We start from the raw sequence: 23,401 nt of genomic DNA, 5'->3' as shown, positions 1-23,401 counted from the left end.
AACACCTGAATTTTCTTAATATGAAACTACAAGGACGAGACAAACTTGTCAATGAATTGTATTATAATGTCAAAGCATTTGAAACAAAACTGGAGTTATTTAAAAGTCGAACTACTTCGGAATCATTTTTCACATTTTCCATGTTGCAATAATTTATCTAAAAATATGCTTGGTTGTAATTTTTCCACTGAAAATTTTGTTCAAAACGTTAGTTTGTTGCAGGAAAATTTTGTGGCTATATTTTCCGATTTTAAAAATAATTCAAAAGTGTTTGAACTTTTCAAAATCTGTTTGATGTACCCGTTGTTGGTGAGAATTTACAATTAGAATTGGTAGATCTTCAATCTAATGATACTCTGAATACAATATTTAAAAATAAAAATCTAATTAAATTTTATTCAACATTATCTGAGTCAGATTATCCAAAAATTAAAAATTTTGCAAGAAAGGTTACATCAATTTTCGGAAGTACATGTGTATGTGAGCAGACCTTTTCAAAAATGAAATTTGTAAAATCAAACACACGATCACATCTAATTGATTTACATGACATTTTAAGAATTGGAACTAGTACTTTAAAACCTGATATTACGAAACTTAGTCACACTCTACAACCACATTCATCGCATTAATTATAATTTTGTCGTATTACTAACTGTATTTTTGTGATTAGTAAAATAAATATTTCTTAATTTTTTCAGGTGTCAGCAGAAGGTTCTCGGTCAACAGCCAGGATTCATATTCCTTTCTCAAGTAATCCTTAAATGGTTTGTTGACTGAAATGTCGAGTGGCTGCAGTTGGCTAGTCATGCCGCCAGGAATCACAACCAAGTCACCACGTTTTTGCACGATTTATTTTTGACCCGTTTAGACAAACGTCCACAAAATACATCAAGTACTAGCATGCTAGGTGGGTTACGAAGACTTCCAGGACGTCTATTGCACACAATATTTAGCCAGTCTTCCGTAAGCTCTGCTGACATCCATCCATTTTTTTGTGCATGCACAATAACATCTTTGGGGAAAATTTCATTCTTCAGTATGGTTTTTCGATTTAAAATTAAATATGGTGGCAACTTTCGATCGTCAGCAGTGATGCATAGCATCACAGTAATATGCTGCTTTTCGTAGCCTGTGCTTATAATCTTGATTTCTTTGACACCTTTAGCATTGATGGTGTAATTTCGAGGCATATCGAAGAAGACCTGGGTTTCATCAGCATTTCCAATTTGACTAAACTCGTAGTTTCTTTTTTCCTTAATATAATACCTGTTGCTGAAAGTTAATCAGTTTCTGTTGAAAGTCTGCAGGAATTAAATGACCAGAGGAACAATGGTACACGAAACTACACATATACAAAATCCATACACCTTTAAACCTCTGGCATTGACAGTATTCTGTTTCATACCCACAATGTATACTATCCAGAGATCATACTATTGCAGATAGATGTTCGGTGCCTTAACAATAATCTGCTACGACGCACGTCTCTGTCGCACCAGTTGCCACTGCCTTTAAAAATTATTTTCTCTATTCTGAGGGACTTGGCAATTTTTCTGGCTTTCAATTGCATGGCTTGTCGAGTGATGGATAATCCTTTTGCAGTGTCTCTGTTACAAAACATATCACAGCTTCATTGACTTGTGGAAATCTTCCTTTCTTAGGCCCTGTAAAACACTTGGTTGTTGCTCTGCACAAAAATATGAAATTGCGATCATTTCTCCAATGATGAACATTTACTTCACTAATGTCAAAATGTTGACCCGCAGCTCTATTTCCATGTTCTTTTGCATACACAATAACTTTTCGTTTCAATGCAGCTTCATAGTGCAATCCTTTTGACATTTTAATGTGCAATAAGGGATCAAAATGAACAAAATACAGTAACTCCACTTCTTACGTACTTTCGAAGATACAAACAAAACTTCGTAGTTTTCGCTGAGTGAGCTCCACTATAATGAAATAATGGTGGCTTCACATTTCGAAAGCGTGTGAAATCACCCATGCCACTTTATTCTCTAATGGAATTACAGAATGCGATAACGATCAAACTTGGAGGTGGGGTTTTCATGTAAAAACAAAATGTGTGGTGCTGTGTGCAAATGGCGGGAAAATTAAAAAAAAAAAAAAAAAACATTGATTCTAAGATGAATCCTGTTTTTAGAGACATTTTATAGGGAAAAAAGTGCATCTTAGAATCAAAGAAATACGATAATTAATTTTGTTGTATTGCTGACTATTTTTGTGATTAGTACAATAAATAAGTAATAAATAAAATTTAATATAAACAAACTGGTATATTACATATCTGTCGGGTTTTTTTTGAATCTGAAGATGTGGGTAGGTATAAAGGTTGTTTCTTTGCATAACATTAAAGTTATGCAGAGAAAGTACTTTTCAGTAATTAGGAATTTTCTCCGGCCCGCCAAATATTCAAAAAATTCATATGTGGCATGCTTCTCTAAAAGTCTGGGGACCCCTGATCTAAGGTATTAATTCACCAAAAATAAGAGAATCAAAAAATTAACTTTCAAGAAGTTTTTGCATTTTGGACATGCAAAAACATCTTGAGTGAGAGCAATATCTAGCCTGGGAAACAATTTAACAAAGCTATATAATGGTTGCAATACAAAGTGATAACAGGATAACACTGCAATGTGTTTGTGCTTTTTTTTATATAACAGAAATTTTAACATGCAGTTTATCTGTGCCTTGTTGTTGTTTGTAGTTTTGTGGCGCAAAAGCTGCTTCGGCTATATTGCGCATTGTCTGTGCCTTCTAAGCATTTTTATTTAAATGTATGCAGTAAACAGTAAAAGCTCCTTAAAAGAATCCAGTGTAGTGGGCCAATCAAAGACTGGACACTATTTGCATGCATGTAATTCTAACATTACCAAGAATAATATAAAGGCAGATGTTTTTAGCAGGTGACTTGAGTGCAACTGGACATCATACACCATGTCAGCAATTTAATTACAATGAAATTGTACACAAATTCCATAACAAGGACTTTATTTTTTCCTTTTGGCTGTGGAGAGCTGGAAATAATGCTACTTACTGATGCACCTACTTTCAAGCTGAAAGCAATGGCTCAACCTGAGTTGCTAGGAAATTATTCCATTCAGCTTCATATTGAGTGAGCAACACAGAGCATGTATAAATTTATTGTTGTTTCAGCTCATCTGTAAGTTGATAAGGTACCCACTTGGTAGCTTAACACTTTTATTGACACACTTAACACATTATAAGCAATGGGATGAACAGATCTGATAATCACAGTGAGTTCTTTACCCAATACCGTCTGGTATAAAAATGCGGTTAGTCTGGCCAGGCTAAGCAAAATGGAATCCAGATCAGGAACTCCATTTTTCAAATTTTGTCCCATTCATTCACTCTTTTGTGTGACAGATTTTTCCATATGCAGCACTAGCCATTCTAAAATGAATTCAAATAGGTTTCACCTTTTCTACATTAAAAAATTGTATAAAACTGATATCTTCATCTTGGCACAACTTTTCACACACAATGCCATTTTCAATACTGTAATCTTGCAGTAGTGAAAAATAGGACAACAAAAATGCAAAATAACTCTCTATACATGAAAAATTTCAAATCAAAGCATAACTGCAAGTTAATCAGCCACTTCCACTGTTTCCACTGGAATTACCCTCATATTTTTAATAAGCTTTTCTCCCTTTTCTAGGTGCAATGTGGGTAAAAACTAGCTATACTTTCTGATTTTTTAAACCCTACAACTATCACGAGAACAACACTTAGTTCTATGTTTCCATTCCATATTCAGATTCACTGGCAGAGATTTGGAAATATACTATGTGCATTAACTACACATTACGAAAGTAGCTTGTTCATTCCACAAAAATTCTCCTTACAACCAGTAAGGAGAAATATATAAGTATAAATGAAATAAGCATCATTATATTATTGAACTGCACTCTAAGTTACACACAATATGAAATTATCCTCCGTAGCTAGTGATAAAACAATGTAATTACTCATTATAATGAAAAAAAAATAAATTATAATAATAACAGAAGATTTATAATAAACAGCTCTTATTACATAAACCCCATCCTTCCTAAACAAAATATATACATGTAAGTATATAAATACTTTGATACATATATGAAAAGAATAATAACAGATAAATGACGACTTCACTCACATGAATTTTATTCTACTCAATTAATCCTCACATATCTTATTATTACTAAAATAAATAAATTAATTAAATACATTTTATTAAACTTTATTATAAGGAAGGCAATTTTCTCCAGGTTACATGATATGCTTTTAAAATAAAAATAACAGTTTTACAATACACAGGAAAAAAAGAAAAGAAAAAAAAAAAGAAAAAAGGAATTATTCATGCAATATGCAACACTGCTGTATGTATATTTTTTATTTTTCTGTATTGATTTCTGAAAAGTCAGTGTTTACACAACTGCCAATATTCAGAGCCTATGGGAAAGGGTCGATTAAATTCTGACAATGATTGGGTGCCTTTGTGTCAGTGAAGGCCAAAGAATGGTCTTAAAAATATTTTCTGAATTTTTTCATTTGTTTCAAACATGATCAAAGCAGGAATGAGAAAGCTGAGAATAGTGAGGTATGGGTGCAGTAACTGTGCAAGTAAGTAAACATATAAAAGAGAAGAACAATCGGAAATTAGGAATTGTACTTTTAGGAAAATATTCAGGTAAACAATATAAACAAGTTGCACATAACAAAACTTTCGCTTAAACCATTAATTAACCATTGCTACATTTGAAATTTTTAAGTCAAGTTATTCATTTAGAAAAAAATTCCACAATAGAAAAAGGGGTCCAAGAAAAAGAATAAGAAAAGGAAACCAAAATTAAGATTAAAATGGAGAGTTGGCGGAAAGTGGTATGAATACAAAACTAATGGTCAGGAGTCTTGATATGGGTGTGATTGATGCTGACACAATTGCTACAGAGGATAACGATGCTATTAGCTCAATTAAAGAATGGGTGGATGTTGTTTACAGTGGGGAATTTGGAAGACAGCCCTCTATCGATGACTGAACATCACCATGGAAATGATCTTTCGTTGTAGAAGGAATATCACACAAATTCTGAAAATGGGGATCAACTAATGTGGTGTTTACTCCTAATTCAGCTGTTAAGCTGCAGAGATAAAAGATATTTACTTGCAGTATGACCAAAAAAAAGAACACTTCAAACTGATGATGGAAGTATATGGAGTTCATCAAAACAGAGATGGAGTTGCAGCTTATGAGTTGTGGACAATGCATGTTGGCCAGCAGCATGGAGAAAGAGACTAAAGTCAGCAACCAGAAAAATTCCTGTTCTTCGATCAAGTCCAAGCAGCAGCCTAGAAAATAAGGTGCAGGGGATTTCAGAGACTGCTGGGAGTCACTGCGGAACAAGTAAATACATGGGCTGTGTTAGGGTAGCTAAGAATTGGAACAGGTGCATGCAAACCAATGCTGGAGTTTGGTAAATAAATTTGATGAATTTGAAGTGTTGGTCAAAACATCAAAGGCAGATATTGTTGGTTTATCAGAGACGTGTTGTCACAGCTATAAGGAATGCAGAAATGTGTACAGGAAGGATAAACAGGATAAGAAGGGAGGAGGGGTTATGCTATTAGTTAAGAAACACATAAAATTCATGGAAGTACAGCCAGTCGACATGGCTGGACAGTGCAGCATCGAGTCAGTTTAGTGTGACATAAGCATTGGGAGATCAAAATTGAGAGTAGGAGTGTGCTATAGGCCTAATGACTCTGATGAGTATAATAAGAAACTGTATGGGGAAATAGAGTGGGCCAGTAAATCAGAGAGTCTTATAATGGGGGATTTTAATATTCCAGATATTGACTGGAATTTGTGGATTGGTCACTCACACACTAGCAAGGCTTTTTGGGATTTATTGGATGATTTTTTTCTACATTAGCATGTTTGGGAGGCAACTAGAGGGAGTAATACCCTTGATCTGATTATTAGTGATTCTTCGTGCATTAAGAATCTGCAGATAAAGGAACCACTAGGTGGCAGTGATCACAGTGTGCTGAAATGGGATTTACTCAAAGAGGTAACTACTATCAGGGGAAAAGGGAAGGGATTTTGCTTTCATAAATGTGATTATGGTGGTCTGAGACAGTATTTAAATTCTATACGGTGGGACCAACTGAACATGTTACAAACAGCAAATTCAAAATGGGAAGCATTCAAAGAATTAATCTTGGAAGCTAATAGGCTTTTCATATCAACTAGGAAATATTGTTCAAGATTTAGGCCTAAATAGATGTCAGATGAACTAATTAGACATGTGACAGAGAAGAAAAATGCATGGGATACATATAAAATAACAGATAGATATAAAGTAACAGGTGACACAGAAGCCTGTGATAAATGTAAGCTGGTCTGTAACCAAGTCACAAAGGAGGTTAGGCAGGCGAAGGCAGATAAGAAATCTTTGGCAAAGGATGCAAAGAAAAACAGCAAAGAGTTCTTTACTTATGTAAACTCTATAAGGAAGGGGATGAATCACATTGGTCCACTTGATATCGATGGTTCAACTGTTCACGATTCTGCTCAGGTAGCAAACAAACTAAATGAATATTTTGAATCTACATTCACACATGAGGAGTTATTCAGGGAGGGGAATGCCAAAGGTATATTAAACTCTGGCAGCAAGTTAGATAATCTTGTAATAACTGAGAGTAAAGTGGAGGAGAAATTGTTGAAGATAAACATAAGAAAGGCACCTGGGGTGGATGGAATCTATACAGTTATAATAAAGGAGGCAGCAAAGGAAGTAAGCAAACCCTTAGCCATAATTATGAGAGCTTCCCTGGACTCAGGGGAGGTACCCATGGACTGGAGATGTGCAAATGTGACCCCCAATCCACAAAGGAAAATCATAGGGTGATACAAGTAATTACAGACCTGTTAGTTTAACTTCTGTACCATGGAAATTAATGGAGGCACTGGTTAAAGAAGCACTGCAGGATCATCTAGACAAGACTTCAGTTATAGCTTGGACACAGCATGGGTCCGTTAAGGAGAAGTCTTGTGTGACAAATTTGATTGGATACTATGATGTGGTCACAAAGAAACTGGATGCAAAGAATACTTTTGATATCATATATTTGAATCTCAGAAAGGCTTTTGATACTACTGTTGCACATGGAAGACTGCTGCACGAATTGGAGCAGTGTGGCATTGAAGGCAAATTGCTGCTATGGATAAAGGGATGGTTGAGTGGGAGAAGACAGAGAGTGGTAATCAATGGACACTGCTCTTTGTGGACTAATGTTATTGGTGGAGTCCTACAATATTCAGCGTTGGGACCATTGTTGTTTTCTGTATTTATTAATGATACTGATGATCACGTTTGCAGATGAAATGAAGATCGGCAGGATTGTTAATGATGCTAATGATAGTATGCTTCTCTAACAGGATCTAGAAAAGTTAAGTTAAGCTGAGAGATAGCAACTGAAGTCTAACATTGACAAATGTAAAGTACCGCATATGGGAAGCAGTAATCCCAGAGTAATGTGTCTGAACTGTGTGGTATTACACTGACAGTGGTAGAGAATGAAAAGGACCTAGGGTTAATTCTGCAGGCAGATATGAAGTATTCTGAGCAGTGCAGATGGTTTGCAAGAGTAGCTCATAGTGTCTTGTCAATGACATACAGGAATTTTTCTAGCAGGGATAAGGAGGTGATTATCCCCTTGTATAAGGGAATGGTTAGGCCACCCCATGACTACTGTATACAGGTCTGTAGGCCTCATTTTAAGAAGGATGTAGAGCTGCTGGAACGAGTACAGAGAAGATCAAAAAGATTAGTGAATGGATTGCTCTTACGAAGAAAGGCTTAAGTTTTGCAAATTACAGTGTCTGGAGACTAGGCACCTGCGAGGTGATCTGACTGAGGTGTATAAAGACTTGAATGGTTTGAGCATGCTCAATGCTGATGGAATTCTTCCTGTTGCTCAGAATAATTGCCTGAGAGGGCATAAATTCAAATTGATGAAAGACAGTTGTAGGATAGATGTGCAGAAGTTCATCTTTAGCCAGTGGGTGGTTGATTGCTGGAACAGACTTCCATCTGTAGTTGTAGAAGTTGATAGCTTAAATAGATTCAAGGCAGAACTGGACAAACATTTGGATGGGTGAAATTAGTTTTTTTTTTTTTTTTTTTTTTTGGCTGATGCTATATAAGCTTGCTTTCTTGCATCAGGTGCTGCTAATGTTAAATGGTTGGTTGTTGGGTTTTATTGACGCATTAGCAACTAAGGCTATAATACATCAAAACCAGGTGATATATAAAAATTTAGCTAATGTTAAAAGTTCATGCAGGCGACAGAAGAAGAAAATTGCCCCTTTGAGCCAGATTTAGGTATGGGGTCACTGGCTGAAAGTGTAGATGGTAACAAACATGTTCTACCTCATTAAGAAGGATACTGGGGGTGTATGAACAACAAAAAACGTATGTGTTGCTAATTGTGATCCATCTTCCTCACTGCTGCCATCATTCACTTGCTTCTTATATAATACTTTATAGTAGTCTTCTGCTATTTATAAGTACCCTATCACTATTCTTCAGATTCAGTATCGTATCATTTGTCTTTCTGTATTACTGCTCATGACTACTGATTAAATCCTTTGTTTTCCCTTAATGCTTGCTCTATATTTCTTGTGTTAAATCTTCTTATGTCCTCTCTGAGTCTCTTTTGAATGGCTTTGCATAACTCGGTATACTCAATTTTGTCCTTGTCAGTGTTTATCTTACTCTTCATTTGTTGTCTTCGGTTCATCATGACGTGTTTGATTAATTTTTTCTTCTTTGGATTTCTTTTTACCCATAGGTTTCTTGGGCTTTATCACTTTCAGAAAATTGTTGTATAACTTGTCAATACATCTTGGTCCTGAAAGGTCTTCAGAAGCTCAAACTTGTTCCTAAGTTCCAGTACATACTGCTTTTCCCCCTCTTCTGTTATCTCAAAGAGCTTCATATTATTTACTCGAGTCAGTTTTTTTCCTTTCATTTCTTACATCTATATCAAGCGTGCATCTTACCATTCTGTGATCACTTTCAACATTTACCTTGTTCAGAACGGTAACATTGTTCACAATATATCTTCTATTAGGATAAAGTCAATTTCATTAGTTGTTAATCCATTTGGGCTCTTCCACGTTCACTTTCTGTTCAACCTTGCTTGTAAAAAGTGTACATTACTGGCATTCCTTGAGATTCTGCAAATTCCACAAGTCTTTCATTTCTTTCACCAATCCAAAATTTCTTATAGTTTCCATTTCTGTGCTGTTTTGCCTCTTTCCAACCTTAGCATTGAAGTACCCCATAATGATGATGTAGTGTGTTTACTGTTAAAGTAGAAATCTCTCAATTTCAGTGTACATTTCTTCAACCTCTTCATCATCATGGCTCGATGTTGGTGCACATATCATTATAATCTTTAGCTCGTACCTCTTAGAAATCCCGAGTAGCCTTGACACCCTTGGTGATGTACTTTTGAATTCTGAAATGTAGTTTTTAATATCTTTATGGACCAGAAAGCCAACTCCACCTTTGCTCTTTTCACTGTTTCCACTGGTGTACAGCAGATTTCCACTTGATAACTTGTGATTCATTTCTTATTTTTTCAGCCAAGCCAATGATATTACAATTCACATTTTCTAATTCCTTTTCCAGCTCTAATATCCTATCCAATATTCACCAATAAGCAATCTTACATTGTAAGATTGCTTATTGGTGGCCTAATGACTCTGATGAGTATAATAAGATATTGTACAGTGAAATAGAGTGGGCCAGTAAATCAGAGAATTTTATAATGGGGGATTTTAATTTCCCAGATATTGACTGGAATTTGTGGGTTGGTCACTCGCACACTAGCAAGGCTTTTGTGGATTTATTGGATGATTGTTTTCTACATCAGCATGTTCGTGAGGCAACAAGAGGGAGCAATACTCTTGATCTGATTATCAGTAGTGATTCTTCATGCATTAAGAATCTGCAGATAAATGAACCATTAGGTGGCAGTGATCACAGTGTGTTGAAGTGGGATTTACTCAAGGAGGTAACTACCATCAGAGGTAAAGGGAAGGGTTTTTGTTTTCGTAAAGGCGACTATGATGGTCTGAGACAGTATTTAAATTCTATACAGTGGGACCAACTGATGATGTTACCAACAGCAAACTCAAAATGGGAAGCATTCAAGGAACTAATCTTGGAGGCTACCAGGCTTTACATACCAACTAAGAAATATTGTTCAAGGTTTAGGCCTAAATGGTTGTCAGATGAACTAATGAGACATGTGGCAGAGAAGAAAAATGCATGGGATACATACAAATTAATGGGTGACATGGAAGCCTATGATAGATATAAGTTGGTCTGTAACCAAGTCACAAAGGAGATTAGGCAGGCAAAGGCAGACTACGAAAAATCCTTGGCAAAGGATGCAAAGAAAAACAGAAAAGAGTTCTTTACCTATTTAAACTCAAGAAGGAAAGGGATGAATCAGATTGGTCCACTGGATATTGATGGTTCAACAGTTCAGGTGGCTAACAATCTAAACGAGTATTTTGCATCTACATTCACGCATGAGGAGTTATTCAGGAAGGAGAATGATGTAGGTAAAGTAAACATTGGCAGTGAGCTGGATGATTTTGTAATAACTGAGAGGAAAGTGGAGGAGAGATTGTTGAGGATAAACATAAAAAAGGCACCTGGGGTGGATGGGATCTATTCAGTTATATTAAAGGAGGCAGCAAAGGAAGTAAGCAAACCCCTAGCCATAATTATGAGAGCTTCTTTGGACTCAGGGGAGGTACCCATAGACTGGAGTTGTGCAAATGTAACCCCAATTCACAAAGGAGGATCAAAGGCTGACACAAGTAATTATAGACCTGTTAGTTTAACTTCTGTTCCAGGTAAATTAATGGAGGCACTGGTTAAAGAAGCACTGCAGGATCATCTAGACAAGAATTCAGTTATAGCTCAGACGCAGCATGGTTTTGTTAAGGGCAGGTCTTGCCTGACCAATTTGATTGGATACAATGATGTAGTTACAAAAGAACTGGATGCAGGGAATAACTTTGATATTATATATTTGGATCTTAGAAAGGCTTTTGATACTGTTGCACATGGAAGACTGCTGCACAAATTGCAGCAGTGTGGCATTGGAGGCAAATTGCTGCTATGGATAAGGGGATGGTTGAGTGGCAGAAGACAGAGAGTGGTAATCAATGGACGCTGCTCAACGTGGACTAATGTTATTAGTGGAGTTCCTCAGGGTTCAGTGTTGGGTCTGTTGTTGTTTTCGGTGTTTATGAATGATATTGATGATGGGATATCAAGTTTAACGTCCAAGTTTGCAGATGATACAAAGGTTGGCAGGGTTGTTAAGGACACCACTGACGCTATGCTGCTGCAACAGGATCTGGAAAGGTTGAACAGATGGGCTGAGAGGTAGCAAATGAAGTTTAACATTGACAAATGTAAAGTACTACATATGGGAAACAGTAACCCCAGAGCAACGTATCAACTCTGCGGTACTACACTGACATTGGTGGAGAATGAAAAGGACCTGGGGTAATTGTGCAGGCAGATATGAAGTTCTCTGAGCAGTGCAGACGAGCTGCAAGAGTAGCTCATGGTGTCTTGTCAATGATATACAGGAATTTTTCTAGCAGGGATAAGGAGGTGATTATTCCCTTGTATAAGGCAATGGTTAGGCCACATCTTGAGTACTGTATACAGGTCTGGAGGCCTCATTTCAAGAAGGATGTAGAGCTGCTGGAACGGGTACAGAGAAGGGCAACAAGATTAGTGAATGGAACAAAGGGTTGCTCTTACGAAGAAAGGCTTAAGTTTTGCAAATTACAGAGTCTGGAGACTAGGCACCGGCGAGGTGATCTGATAGAGGTGTATAAGGCTTTGAATGGTTTGAGCATGCTCAATGCCAATGGGATTCTTCATCTTGCTCAGAATAATCAGCTCAGAGGGCATAAATTCAAATTGAGGAAGGACGGATGTCGGATAGATGTGCGGAAATTTGCCTTTGGCCAGCGGGTGGTTGGTTGGTGGAACCGACTTCCATCACTTGTTGTTGAAGTTGATAGCTTAAACAAATTTAAGGCTCAACTGGACAGGTATTTCGAGCGAACGGAGGGGTGAAATGGGAGTGGTGTGTTTTTTTTTTGGCTGATGCTGAATAAGCTTGCTTTCTTGCATCATATGCCTCTGCTAATGCTAATGTAACAGGACAAGTTCAGTTTCTGTGCATGGCAGCCTCGTCGTTACCTGTAGATTCTTTGCACCTCACCTTCTGCTTCCACTCTGATCCTGTTGTTGCTGCCGCTGCTGTGTGTGTGTGTGTGTGTGTGTGAGAGTGAGAGAGTGAATGAGTGAAAGGTGCTGGGGCCTAAACTTTATAGGGAAAAGTGCTTCACCGATCATGACTCTACTGAACTGATTTACTTGACAGTGATGGCATGAATCATCTTATTTTTGTAGTTAGGACATAACTTACTTGTTGAAGTAGCACTCACATGTTGATTTATGAAAAGCAGAACTACATGGCGTTTGATGGTTGAGGGCAGGCATTTGAATTATGTACATCCCATTTGTTCGCTTGACAGTAGGTCCCTGGCCCAGTTCCACGTGACAGGGATGGTGACTGTATAGCAGCACAGTACTGTAAATAGTAGCAGGGTTGCCGGAAAATCTGGCTGGGACAGCCTATTTTAATAAATAAATTTAAAAAAAAAAAAGATAATAGCATATATACTGATGTATAGGTGTACTCTCTTACCCTGTGCCTTTTAAATCCATCTTTCTCATTTTGCACAGTGGTGTATTACAGTTAAATCTGCATCAATTACTACTGTCTGCTTTTTTAATTCTATTTTATCTGCACTCTTCTTTTCAATACACAGTAAAATGTTAAGAAAGTGGCAAGCATAAACAGCAATCTTTATATAGGTCATGAAACCAAAATTAGGGCACAGGTGATGATACTCTTATTGATGCCATACATGTACACTGATTACAAACCAAGCCATTCCTTGTTGCCTGTTTAGTAATGTACACAATGTTGCAATATGGAAATCCCCCCCCCCATATATTTTTTGCTATAAGAAAATGACAGTGAAAGTTTATGTTTCGAGAATTTGAAAAGTAACCTCAAAACAACTCTGATGAATTCTGTGGAATGAAGAAGATGAAATTCTTGAATTTTGAAAAAAGCAAACAATGTATATTTTTATGCAGGATATTATATATGTAATAAATTGTAAATATACTGTTATTAATTTATGTCTAACTCTAAGTACATGCCTTAAATTCAAGATATAGGATTTAATTTTATAATCTGTGTATAAAATTGCCCTTAATATTTTAAATGATTCATTTTTAGTACTTTAAAAGTCTACTTATGCACTGGAATATACAGTAAATAAATAAAAAAAAAGTTTTACTTTTTTTCCGACTATTATCAGACGGTCCCCATATACGTACTGTTCCATCATCTGAGGCACTAGCAAGCATATTGGGATAGGTGGGATTCCATGAAACACAATTTACTGTACGAGTATGGCCACTTAATACAGCTATAGGAAGTTCCCTTTTTATGTGCCAGATGTAAACTTTATTATCTGCATGAAAAAATAGTTCAGTTAATACTATATTCCATATTATAATTGTTTTGTGTTTGCAGTCAATGTTCCTTAACTATTTTTTTTTAATTTTTTTTTTTCGGTGTACATACTAGCATATTTTAGATAAGTGTAACAAACTTCTACTCTGAAACAATCCATAAAACCATATGGAATACAGCACCAGTCCAATGCATTCATAATTCAACTACAATTTTAATACCATTTGGTGAATTGGGAACTAATAAAAGTTGAAAATGGGTATGACAGTTAGGCCACAGTATGTACAATTTCCATAAAATGGATATTCTACAGGTCTGTTTGGCAATTGTCTATTTGTGCAATTGAAACTAGTCCTCCAATAGGGGAGTGGAGTATCATTCAGTCACTGGGAGGATTTGAATACGAACTTTCCACTTGTCAGATTTTGCTATTAAAGCTATGAAATTACTCAAGTAATACTGACAGTTCTTGCCAATCTTATGTTGAGGCAGCAGTTCATCATTAATTGCCTTTTGGGTCAGTAAAAGTACTGACTCAAAAGACACTGACAAAGACAAAAGAGCGTGAGAGGGTCAGTACCCTCTCACGCTCAGGAGCTTTAATTCCAAGCGATACTTGGGATAATTTATTATATTTTGAGGTTCCTTGCGCACTGGTCAGTTCTCCAAGAAATCACTTTATGTGAATTATTTCATTGTTAAGAAAGAAGAATTGACAGAACTGATACTGCAAAATATGTGTCTTAATTTTCAATAATATTGGGAACTTTTTTTTTTTTTTTTTTTGCAAAATTGGTTCATTTCAATTTTTTTACAAAAAAAACTTGGTCCCTAAATAGATCTCCATATGCAATAATATTTAGGTTAAATAATTTCATGTGATGCTCCAAAAGCTTAATTGATAATTTACTGTCCATGAATTCTGTTTAGAGACAGCACACATTCAGCTGCCATATGAAAACATGCTTGTCTTAGGAATCCATAATAAAAAAAAGTCAGCAGCAGCTGCCTGCCAAACTAAGTCCACAATTTGCCACATTTATTCATGTCATACAACTTCTGCTATGAATGTATTAAATAATAGAAGGTGTAACACTTCTTTGGATCATATCAGTACACAAATCACCTAGATGGCAATGTTGGTAGAATAGAAATGCATAAGAGTTTATTTTTTAACCATAAGTACTGAACACTGAAAATGTTGAGGCATATTACTTTAAGATGAATTTAAACAGCACACTTTTTTTTGTGCAATATGATGCATGCTCCTCTTCTCCCCTACCCTTAGGAAATTATGAATGACATGGTTTCATTCATAAATGGTTATGAATGGCATATGATGGTTTGATTCTAAGTGGAAGGCATTCAAAGAATTAATAGTGGAAACTACTAAACGTTTCATACATATTAAGAAATATTGTTCAAGGTTTAGGCCTAAATGGTTGTCAAGTGAACTAATGAGACTCGTGGCAGAGAAGAAAAATGCATGGGATGCATATAAATTATCAGGCGACACAGAAGCCTATGATATATATAAGCTAGTCTGTAATCAAGTCACAAAGGAGGTTAGGCAGGCGAAGGCAGATTATGAGAAATCTTTGGCAAAGGATGCTAAGAAAAACAGCAAGGATTTCTTTACTTATATAAACTCTAAAAGGAAGGGGATTAATCTGATTGGTCCACTTGACATCGATGGTTCGACTGTTGATGATCCTGCTCAGATAGCAAACAAACTGAATGAGTATTTTGCATCTACATTCACACATGAGGAGTTATTAAGGTTTGAAAATGACAGAAGGTTATCAAATTGAAGCAGGGTGCTTAATGATTTTGTAATAACTGAGAACAAAGTGGAGGAGAAATTGTTGAAGTTAAACATAAGAAAGGCACCTGGAGTGGATGGGATCTATCCAGTTATATTAAAGGAGGCAGCAAAGGAAGTAAGCAAACCCTTAGCCATAATTATGAGATCATCCTTGGACTCAGGGGAGGTCCCCAAGGACTGGAGATGTGCAAATGTGTCCCCAATTCACAAAGGGGGATCGAAGGGTGACACGAGTAATTACAGACCAGTTAGTTTAACTTCTGTTCCGAGTAAAATAATGGAGTCACTGGTTAAAGATGCATTGCAGGATCATCTCGACAAGACTGCAGCAATTTTCAGACACAGCATGGGTTTGTTAAGGGAAAGTCGTCTGACAAATCTGATAGGATATTATGATGTGGTAACAAAGGAACTGGATGTAAAAAATAATTTTGATATCATATACTTGGATTTTAGGAAAGCTTTCGACACTGTTGCACATGGAAGACTACTGTACAAATTGGAGCAGAATAGTATTAAGGGTAAGTTGCTACAATGGATAAAAGGATGGTTGAGTGGGAGAAGACAGAGGGTGGTAATCAATGTGCTGCTCTTCGTGAATTAATGTTATTAGTGGAGTCCCACAGGGTTCGGTGTTGGATCCACTGTTGTTTTGTATATTTATCAATGATATTGATGAAGTTATATCAGGCTTAGTATCGAAGTTTGCAGATGATACAAAGGTTGGCAGGGTTGTTAATGCCAGTAATGGCAGTGTGTTACTGCAACAGGATCTAGAAAATTTGGACAGATGGGCTGAGAAGTGGCAACCGAAGTTTAACATTGACAAATGCAAACTACAGCATATAGGTAGAAGTAACCTCAGAGAAACGTACCAACTGTGTGGTACTACACTTAAGGAGGTAGAAAATAAAAAAGACCTGGGAGTACACTTAAGGAGGTAGAAAATAAAAAAGACCTGGGAGTACACTTAAGGAGGTAGAAAATAAAAAAGACCTGAAGTTTTCTGAGCAATGCAGACAGGCTGCCAGGGCAGGTCATGGCGTGTTGTCAACGATATACAGGAATTTTGTTAGCAGGGAAAAGGAGTTGATTGTCCCTCTGTATAAGGCAATGGTCAGGCCACGCCTTGAGTATTGCGTGCAGGTCTGGAGGCCTCATTTTAGGAAGGATGTAGATTTGCTTGAGCTCATACAGAGAAGGGCAACATGATTGGTGAGGGGAATGAAGGGATCCTTTTACCAGGAGAGGCTTAAGTTCTGCAAAATGCAGCAGCTGGAGACTAGGCACCTGCACAGTGATCTGATTGAGGTGTATAAGGCCTTGAATGGGTTAAGCACGCTGAATTCTGATGGGATTCTTCCACTTCTTCAGATTACGAACCTAAGGGAGCATAGATTGAAATTGAGGAAGGACAGATGTTGTGCGGAAATTTGCCTTTAGCCAGCGGGTGGTTAATTGCTGGAACAAACTTCCATCTGTCGTTGTGAAAGTTGATAGGTTAAATAAATTTAAGGAGTAACTGGACAAATATTTAGAGGGGATTGTTTTGTAATTTTTTTTTTTTTTTTTTTTTTTTTTTTTGGCTGATGCTGCATAAGCTCATACGCTTGCTTTCTTTCATTACATGCCACTACTACTTCTAACCAAAAACTGCTTTGAAGTAACAAGAATCTTTCTTCTATCAGACCAAGGTAATGTGGATGTTGAACCAGTGGGGCGTGAAATGACTTGCAGTAATAGGAAGATGATAGTAGTTCTATTTCTATATAATATGTTATTAGGCAAATAACTTTGAGGGGTTAGGACAAATATCTCTTCAAACAACTTGGATGGGCTAGCAAAAACAACTTTTTCATTATAGGTAACTCTGGATGATTTTTACTAATTCCATGATAGAGAGAGGCAGAGAATACAAGGCAGAGATTCCATAATAAAGAGCTTAACAGTCTCAGAAACTTGATAGCAGGAACCAATAGCAGTTGGTGATCACAATGCCACAAAACGGATTGTACTTGTCTCTAAAGAATCTATGTGGTTAAAGGTAGCGGCAAGTGATTCAATTTCAAGAGAAGGGACTATAATGGAATGAGACATTTCTTAGGCTCAATTAAATACACTTTAACAGGGATCGTGCCTGTTGTGTATATCATATGTTAAAAATAATAATGATAAAATAAATAAATGGAGTGACTGAGATACAAATATACTATGGGAACTATTCAAGAGATTTATCCTTGAATGCACAAATGCATTAACACCAGTGGTCATATTCATAAACACAAGAGGCCAAAATGGATTATTGGTGAGGTCATGGGTTTGACTGAGCAAAAGAAGCAATTGTGGGACAATTATAGAAAAATTGTATGATTACAATTTTTATGAGCATTGTTAAGAGAATATGTAACAAAGCCACTGATGGGGGTAAGGTGAGCAAAAGTTGATTATGAAAAAGCAAAGAGAGCTAAGAATAGGGACAAGGGACTCTTCTCATATGCGAATACAAGAAAGAGGAGAGTATATCCAATAGGTCCCTTAACTAGTTGCAGTGGAAAGTACAAAGAGTACAGCAGACACAGAAGATGAGCAGAACAAATACTTCACATCAATATTTAGTTAAAAGAAAGCTCAAACCTTTAGGGAACGTTAAGGTATCAGACTACTGTAAAATAAGTAATATAAAGATCTCAGAGAAATTCTTATTAGAAAAAAAAAAAAAAAAAAGTACTGTGAGTAAAGGAGTGCAAGGCTCCAGTGGAAGATGGTATACATTCAGTTGTAATTAAAACTGCTGAAGGTGAGTGTATGAAACCATTGGAAATGTTAATAATAGGATCATTAACTTTTCACAAACACCAGGAAGATTCCCTTGGACTGGAGAGGTGCTAATGTTTTCCCAATCCACAAAAGTAATGCTGGAGAGGAGGTAGGTAACTATGGGCCAAAATTCACTTTTGTAGTAGAGAAGATCATGGAGTCTATAGTTAAGGATGAGATTCATGCCTGACCAATTTGGTAAATTAAGCAGCTGGATGTAGGTAAGAAAATTTGACATACATCTAGACTTTAGTAACACCTTCAATATGGTCCCTCACAGAAGGTTGCTATATATAAACTAAAGATGCTGGATTTACTGGTAAGATTCTACACTGGATTACAGGTTGGCTAAAAGAAAGGAGACAAAGAATTGTCATGAATGGTCAGCCTTCCAGGTGGACCAGTGTAACAAGTGCAGGGTCCCCTCAGTGAAGTGTTGGGTCCTCTCCAACTTCTAATTTTCATAAATGATACTGATGAGTGTATACAAGGAAAGTTGTCAAAGTTTGCCAATGATTTGAAGGTGGGAAGGGTAGTTAACAATCTGAGCCAGACTCTGTTACTTCAAAATGATATGAATCAGTTGGATACATGGCCCAAAAAATGACAACTAAAGTTTAATGAGGAAAAATCCCTTGAATGTTTCCCACAACAGATTTGTATTTGACATCATACAGTAGTATCTCCAGTTAATTAAGCCTAGGAAATATCTCATTCCATTATAGTTTCCTCACAAAATTGAAGTTCCTGCTTTTATTTTTGACCACATAGGTTTCTTTAAATACAATTCATTTTATGGTATTGTGCTCACTGCCTGCTATTGGTTTCCCACTGATTTTTGACATAGTCAAATATCAGTGGGAAATCAAATATCAAATATCTTAGATCAGAACCAGATCTAAGATATTTGAGCCTCTTGTACTCGCTCTCCAGGATAAATAGCAAATCATCCAATTTGATCAAAAACCTGTTGCCATATGGCGTATTTTTGGTCCACATATTCTAGTCTATAAGTAAGCTGAAGTCACTCATAATGAGATAACCACACTCAGTCCATTCCACCTGCCTGAACACACTTTTGTCATTATTTCTCAGGGTTCCTTGGCCTATAGTACACCGCAACTATCCTTTACCACAAGTCACTTCACTCCACATTAACTCAAAACTCATGTTACACTGATCTGACTTAGGGAATACACTTACCACTCTCAGGCCATTTCTGATGAGAAGAATCACTCCCCTGCCACTTCATCCCTCTCTATCTCTCCTGAATGTCAACGTTCACCGAAATGAAATTTATTTCATGTCTGTAAGTGGCACCATGGCTCAGTTAGTTTAACTACACCATTAGCTGACTTGATCAAAACTTCAACTTTAATTTGTTTAAAATACTCCTGCAACTGTATTAACAAATAAAGCTTTATATTTTGCTGATTTTGACAGCCTTGGTAAACCAATAGAATATATTATTTCCATATACTATTTTCAGTTACGTGCATTTTCATATACTGGTAGATTTTGTCTCTATTCCAGTTTCCCTTTTAATGTATGTAGGCTATGGTAGTATAATTAATGGTCACATACAAGTGCTCTTAGAGAGGGAGAAAATGTAGTTTTATCTAATGCCACAGGAAAGTCATCACACAATTGACCTCAGTCAAATGTTGTGATGACTTTCCTAATTCTCCAAACTAATAGTTTTCTGAAAACATAATGTCTCCTCAATGGATTAACAAAAACCCTTGCACCTTCTCTGTTTACAGAATAAATTCTATCTATTTAATTTATTGAATAAATTAGAGCTGTCCATGTTGAGAAAATTTCAGTAGCTATTAGGATCTACATTATATTGCTCAGCAGAGAAATGTACATTTCAGTTTTAAGTTAACCAGATTTCACAGTCTGTTTTGTTTATAAATCATTTATTTATGTACTCCTTTTGACAAGATGGCACTATTAACAAGTATTTAGGATTTACATTACTAATTTAGTTTTGACATTTAATATAAAATCTGTACTAATTAAGTGCTTCCTAAATAAAATTTTTGTTGGTGATTTTCAAAAAAAAAAAAAAAAAAAACCCTTCATAAATTAAAAAAAAAGCAGGCAATATAAAAACACCACTCTGCAACTCCATGACTATTTGAAAGAGGATAATAAGGTTTCCCCTCTCATAAACTAATACCATTCCCTATTACACACATTTTGTTTCTAGTGCATGTTTGGCATACAGTATTTCTATGGATGATCCCCCAGAATTGGCACCGTAATTTCACCTCTTTCTCACTCTGAAAATACCTGCACCAATCAGCCAGATTCCGATGCCAGTATAAACTTCGCCTACTTTATTTATATTTTCTGAAACAATAATCCTCTGTATGTATTACTTCAAAGTGCGACTCTGAAAATAGAAGTTCAATATGAAGACATTTCTTCTGGCTTCTCAAATGCCTCCACAAATTATCAAAATTATCTAGCCATACATTAAAAGGTTTCATTGCCTATTCCAGTTTCAATTTCATTGCTGCATCCTATAGCCAAAGTCCTGCCTGGATACTACTTAAATACTAGTAAATTTTGATGTTTGGATCACCATAAAAAACATTTCGCTATTTAGCATCACATTAATGTACAAAACAAGTTAACAAACAAGAAATGCAACATATTATCGAACACTGTGAGTAACTATATACCAACCTTAGAGGAGAAAGGAAGTTTCAAGAGCAAAATAAATATTTGATGAATTTATCTAAATTTTAAGCAAACATAGTGCAGTAGAAAAATACTATAATGTAAACTGGTATGCATGCATTAAAAATATGATCCAATTACTGTTTTAAAACATAAATTTTATATAAATGAATTTTTCTGTCTTTAGCTTCCTGACACAGGATAGTCACAAATGAGATGATTATCCAGAAACTGCCCTTTACATACCAGAATGGAAATGATCTTAGAGAAAAACAATGGACTGGTTAACAGAACCAATATATAATATATAATTTTGAGATATCAAAATTATCTAGCCATACATTAAAAAGGTTTCAATGCATATTCCAGTTTCAATTTCATTGCTGCATCCTATAGCCGAAGTCCTGTCTGGATACTTAAGTACTAGTAAACAATTTTTCAGTTTGCTAAAAGAGAGTAAAGATGTCAGAAAAAAATAAGCAAATTTTAATTTTTGTTCTACTATAATAGTAAAGCAATAACTCACCCTCACTACCACTTGCTATAAACACTTGGTTTACTCCACCAAAACATGAGTGAATTGTGAAGAATCCCTGCGTAAGTCCCTGAAATTTTCTAATTAATACTTTATCTTCAAGGTCCCATAAGTGAACACCCTATAAACAAATTGTAAGCAATTATATTTATGAAGTTATTCTAAAACACACATTTACTTTTATTTTATCAATATGAAAACTATTTTAAAAGCTTGTGTAATTACCCATAATCACCTATTCCAGTGAAACATCTGTTTCTTAATTAGTACAGTCAGTCCTCGTATAACACATGTTTACACTACACGAATTCGATCAAACACGATTTATAAATAGGGGAACGATATCTTATATAACACGAACCAAATTCGCTTATGCACGATCCGCCTTTGTGTTTACAAGAAATGGCAGTCGGACTGGAATCACCCCAACTGAACGCAACACGATAGAAAGGAAGAGAAGATTCTGAAAATGTATTTATGTTTTTTATATCAGTGAAGGGGAAACACATTTAACCATAATAACGTAAAAACTAACACAAATCCAGCAATTGGTATAATTGCAAATGCAATTAGATCGAGTTTACTACCAGTTTATAACAGATTCCACTAGCAGGAACGCAACTGGAAATTGTTTCTATTGTTTTATGGTAGTAACCCCTAGAACTGTGCTTTAGTAAAATGTGAGGTGTTAATAGTGTATCTCTGCCTTTACGGTGTTGTTTATTCAGTTGCTACACGTGCAGCTTTGTTTATGTGTATCAAGCGTGCCTCCCAGTTTTGTAATTGTGATTTATTCCCTAAAAATGAGTAAAATACTTAAAAGGTATGAAAAGGAAGCATCCTGGTGATTCAGAGAGAAAAAGAAAAGCAATATCGATGAACAGAGGCGGACTGGGTCAAAAATTCTTACTCGGGAAAATTTAGAGTGGCCTCATACTATGGTTTATGGCCAAAATCACACAGACCTCCGGCCCACCGGGGTTTCCCCGGTAAGGCTTATGGCCAGTCCGCCTCTGTTGATAGAGAAAAAATATGAAATTGTGAAACGCTTTGAGCGAAATGAAAGACCACGTGATATTGCATGTGCTACAGGCCTAAATGAGGCAACGCCGAGAATTACAAAGAATGCAGAGAAAATAAAAAAAAAAAACTTTCATAGCAGGAACAACTCAAAGTGTAATTAAAAGCCAATAGATTAAGACACAAGGAATTGGAAGAGATGGAACGGCTGTTATCTGTTTGGATAGAAAATCAAACAAAAAACAAGTTTGCTTACGATAGAAGCAAAAGCATTAGCAATATTTTATCACGTAATAGTCGTAATAAAACACGTAAGTATTTTATTACTATTATTTATTGTGTTTGGTAATGTTTTGGTTACAAATGGGTGTTCAATCTTGGGTGGTCGGCACCTACCCTATTTTTCCCATAGGGCCTGTTGTTTATATTGCACGATTTTGCATTGCACGAGGGTTTCTAGGAACACAACTATCGTGCTATACGAGGACTGACTGTATCTGCTTATAGCATATATTATCAAAAAAGGGCAGATTTGTTGTTTTAATCTGTTTAACATTCAGGAAATTAATTTTAATGAAATAGGCCACAATTAATATGGGGTGAGACATAGTGCTGTAACAAAGGAACTGGATGCAAAAAATAGTTTTTATCATATACTTGGATTTTAGGGAGGCTTCTAATATTGTTGCACATAAAAGACTGCTATACAAACTGGAGCAATGTGGCATTAAGGGCAAGTTACTGCTGTGGATAAAGAGATGGTTTATCCATAGCAGTAACTTGCCCTTAATGCCAAAATGCTCCAGTTTGGGAAGAAGATC

The 23,401-nt window shown here is 36.1% G+C and overlaps 1 protein-coding gene across 3 annotated transcripts in view; it reads right to left on the bottom strand.

The window, feature by feature from the left end:
• LOC150081797 (WD repeat-containing protein 26) overlaps window positions 1-23,401 on the bottom strand; it is a 597,339-nt gene that overhangs the window by 4,354 nt on the left and 569,584 nt on the right. For all 3 annotated transcript variants that reach the window (XM_090378893.1, XM_090378894.1, XM_090378895.1), the window contains 2 exons: window positions 21,552-21,681; window positions 13,514-13,690 (listed from right to left, as the gene is read on the bottom strand). In XM_090378893.1, the coding sequence (XP_090235019.1) occupies window positions 13,514-13,690; window positions 21,552-21,681 (307 nt within the window). The remainder of the gene's footprint in view (window positions 1-13,513; window positions 13,691-21,551; window positions 21,682-23,401) is intronic.

This window comes from Mastigoproctus giganteus, chromosome 8 (assembly GCF_048544385.1).
Source record: "Mastigoproctus giganteus isolate SK-2022 chromosome 8, ASM4854438v1, whole genome shotgun sequence".
Lineage (NCBI taxonomy): Eukaryota > Metazoa > Arthropoda > Arachnida > Uropygi > Thelyphonidae > Mastigoproctus > Mastigoproctus giganteus.
This window is presented reverse-complemented; position numbering and strand designations above follow the sequence as displayed.